The 1,896-nt window shown below is 31.4% G+C and overlaps 1 protein-coding gene across 1 annotated transcript; it reads left to right on the forward strand.

Moving 5' to 3' along the window:
- The first annotated feature begins 345 nt into the window (after positions 1-345).
- On the forward strand, positions 346-1,603 carry LOC111615022. Its single transcript, XM_023356397.1, has 3 exons — positions 346-467; positions 746-906; positions 977-1,603. Exons 1-3 carry the CDS (start codon positions 384-386, stop codon positions 1,128-1,130), a joined length of 399 nt encoding a protein of 132 aa, XP_023212165.1. The 5' UTR covers positions 346-383; the 3' UTR covers positions 1,131-1,603.
- The last annotated feature ends 293 nt before the right edge of the window (positions 1,604-1,896 follow it).

A 1,896-nucleotide genomic window follows, 5' to 3' on the forward strand; every position in this document is an offset into this window, starting at 1 on the left:
GTATTTTGTATTTAGGTTCGAAATATTCAAAATGTAAATGAGAAAGAATTTTCACAATTACTAAATTTCATATTTATCTTCACATTACTTTACAATACGAAGTCATATTATTATGTTAGAAAAACTGCGCAGGAAACAATGCAGTATTCTGCATTTATAAATTACTGTACTTGTAAATGAAATTTTTGTTATCTTAAAAATAATGATAGATATTATTTACTTGTTAAAACGTGAAACTGAAGTGTAGATTTTCTAAAATTTTATATTTAATAAATTGTGATTTGCATAATTCTTTGTCTCGTCACTCTGCGAGTTTCTCTTTTGTCTGCATTGTTAAATCCCACTTTTCTTTTACGAATTTGCACATTCACTGTATTTTAATAATGTCGTATAAGATTGATATTATCGTTGTATTGTTAACTCTGTTGTACGTTAACTTATTTAATGGATGTTCTCTAAAAGACAAAGTAAGTAGTCTGTCCTCAAAATAAAATGAACGGGTCAGTTGAGTAAGAATATTAATTTGCTTATACTTTTACATTAAAAGAAATAAATCCTTAGGGACAGGAGGCCTGGAATAACTATATACGTACTTCTGATGCAAACTAGAAGTCACTTTATTTCAATTCAAATATTTCCTCCTGAAAGCCGGAACGACTATTGTTAATATAATAGTAGATGAAGCCACAACAATTTTAAAATTTTGCCGTGAATTTAAGCTACTCGTTACTGAATTTTTTTGCAGGTAACGATCAGTATGTCGGTCATCTTGTTCGTAATTTCCATGATTGTAATAGTGGACTACATTCATGCAGCATTCAATATATTCGAAACAATAAGATTTCTCGTGTCGATTATTTTAGCGACGATAATTTTGTGGACTTGGGAAACATGTAGATGGTTCAGGTAAGAGTATTTCACCTGTTAATTGGAAATATTTACGTAAAATTTACATGAAATATATTTTGTACTCTAGTGAAAAGGTACTCGGTGTGGATCGAAGGCATTGGAACGTACAATCCGACCTGTATTTGTTCTTCTTCGAAACTCTCTTATTTTCTTTCACCTTAAAGTTCACAGATTTGAACGTCGTGAAGATTTGGAAAGAGCAGGGTTACATAACAGAATAGAACGACGTTGTTTTGTTACAGTATTGTAAAGAGCGTCTTGTACAAGATTCATTAATCGACCGTCTTCTCGTATTCTAAAGATTAATTTGAAAGATATTTTAATTTCCGTATTTATAAACTTTTAATTGGGTAACATTTTATACTGTTGTTAATGAATTTTATGTATTGTATGTATAATAACTTTTTCTACCTTTTGTGTAAATTTTGATCGCAGATAAATTTGTATGTTTGAACATTGCAATTATTAAGTCTTATTTGATTTAGATAAAAAAAACGAGTATTTAAGTCAGAAAGATTCCACGTGAAAACGTTTGTCTTGTCCCATAAATTCAATATTAACTTTGACGGCATTTCTCTATCTTCAAACAAATGTTCTTTTTTGGATTTATGCCTGTCTCTAATGCACATACTCCAAATGCCAATTATTTGAACCAAGTTCGAAAACAAACGAGTGACTCCATCTGATATTCAATATAATAAATTCGTGAAACATCGACTTCATTTGCTCCAAATACATATTCGCATCCGAAGTGTACATAAAGCACCATATCACTGAAAGAACTAAAATCTGTCCATGTTTCTGTTGTTGGACTACAGATGATTTTTTGGTAACGTAATACATATCCGAGCGATAGTCCAGTTTGTACACGCATTGCAATGTACAGTACTTCCTGGGCCCTTAGTCTCGAGTTTTTCGTGTTACAACTCCAAACGTGTTGAAGGTGTCACGTGGTACCATCTCACAAACTGACGTCAAATTGGTAGT

The sequence above is a fragment of the Centruroides sculpturatus genome, unplaced genomic scaffold, assembly GCF_000671375.1.
Source record: "Centruroides sculpturatus isolate CEXI.00-Female unplaced genomic scaffold, Cexi_2.0 scaffold2127, whole genome shotgun sequence".
Classification (NCBI taxonomy): domain Eukaryota; kingdom Metazoa; phylum Arthropoda; class Arachnida; order Scorpiones; family Buthidae; genus Centruroides; species Centruroides sculpturatus.